The sequence below is a fragment of the Adiantum capillus-veneris genome, chromosome 2 (assembly GCF_014529385.1).
Source record: "Adiantum capillus-veneris isolate H3 chromosome 2, ASM1452938v2, whole genome shotgun sequence".
Classification (NCBI taxonomy): Eukaryota; Viridiplantae; Streptophyta; class Polypodiopsida; order Polypodiales; family Pteridaceae; genus Adiantum; species Adiantum capillus-veneris.
The window spans coordinates 168,036,610-168,037,991 of record NC_140932.1 but is presented as its reverse complement, the minus strand read 5'-3'; the positions used below and the strand labels follow the sequence as shown (position 1 = coordinate 168,037,991).

The 1,382-nt window shown below is 51.4% G+C and overlaps 1 protein-coding gene across 1 annotated transcript; it reads right to left on the bottom strand.

Moving 5' to 3' along the window:
* Nucleotides 1–949: 949 nt before the first annotated feature.
* On the bottom strand, nt 950–1,382 carry LOC147464033 (cytokinin hydroxylase-like). The gene is given in 3 exon segments (XM_086530021.1): nt 950–1,059; nt 1,062–1,088; nt 1,091–1,382. Coding segments are annotated over 3 exon segments (429 nt in total).

Sequence of the window (1,382 nt, the reverse complement as noted above, 5' to 3'; positions counted from 1 at the left end):
CACTTTAAGCCTGCTAAGCATGTCGAAGTCGGGCATGTCGCCATGCTCGTGTAGGAAGAGCAGAGCCTCCTAGCGGGCACGATGCTGCCAAGTGGGGTTGGAGGCCAGGAGCATGAACGTCCATGTCAGCAACAGCCACGTCGTCTCGTGGTCGGTGAAGAAGAAAGTCTTGCATTCGTCCATTAGCTGCCGAGAGGTATACATCCGGCCCAGCTGCTGACGCCGACGACGCTGGCCGCACAGTGGAGGCGCAGCTTCTAGCTTGGCCGCTTCCATCTCTGCCAGCATCAGCCCTAACAGGTCCTGCCCATAATAATCATTCTTCTGCTGCCCATTCTCATCATCAAAGCGAGACTGCAAAAGTTGTGCCCATCAAACAAAGCAGAGTTTCTGGAAATCCACAAAAAAGAAAGCATCCATACTCTGAGAAAACCAATACATATACAAGTCCAAGCCAGGGATGAAGTTTGGATTGTACCAAATAAAAGCATGAACTTTGTAACTTTAATCTTCCAATAAAAGATATATATATCATATAAACATCCCCACCAGGCAAAGCATGTAGTACAGGGCAATTCCGAAACAGGTGTTTAGTTGTTTCTAGTTGCAGACATCCTCTTTCCTACTAAGTGCTCTCCAAGAGGGCGGCCCCCTGTCCAAATCCTCCAAAGGAAAAATTTATGCTTGAAAGCTAAGTAGACTCTCTCTCTCTCTCTCTCTCTCTCTCTCTCTCTCTCTCTCTCTCTCTCTCTCTCTGTGTGTGTGTGTGTGTGTGTGTGTGTGTGTGTGTGTGTGTGTGTGTGTGTGTGTGTGTGTGTGTGTGTGTGTGTGTGTGTGTGTGTGTGTGTGTGTGTGTGTGTGTGTGTGTGTAAGTGTGTGTGTGTGTGTGTGTGTGTGTGTGTGTGTGTGTGTGTGTGTGTGTGTGACAGTGCTTACCACTTTAAGCCTGCTAAGCATGTCGAAGTCGGGCATGTCGCCATGCTGGTGCAGGAAGAGCAGAGCCTCCTGGCGGGCACGATGCTGCCAAGTGGGGTTGGAGGCCAAGAGCATGAACGTCCATGTCAGCAACAGCCACGTCGTCTCGTGGCGGTGAAGAAGAAAGTCTTGCATTCGTCCATTAGCTGCCGAGAGGTATACATCCGGCCCAGCTGCTGACGCCGACGACGCTGGCCGCGCAGTGGAGGCGCAGCTTCTAGCTTGGCCGCTTCCATCTCTGCCAGCATCAGCCCTAACAGGTCCTGCCCATAATAATCATTCTTCTGCTGCCCATCCTCATCATCAATATGTCCTGCCATGGCTTGCAGTGCTGCTGCCCGGCGACCCTCGATGATTTCCATGAACAGCGACTCCACCTCCTCCTTCAGCTTCCGTATCCTGCACAT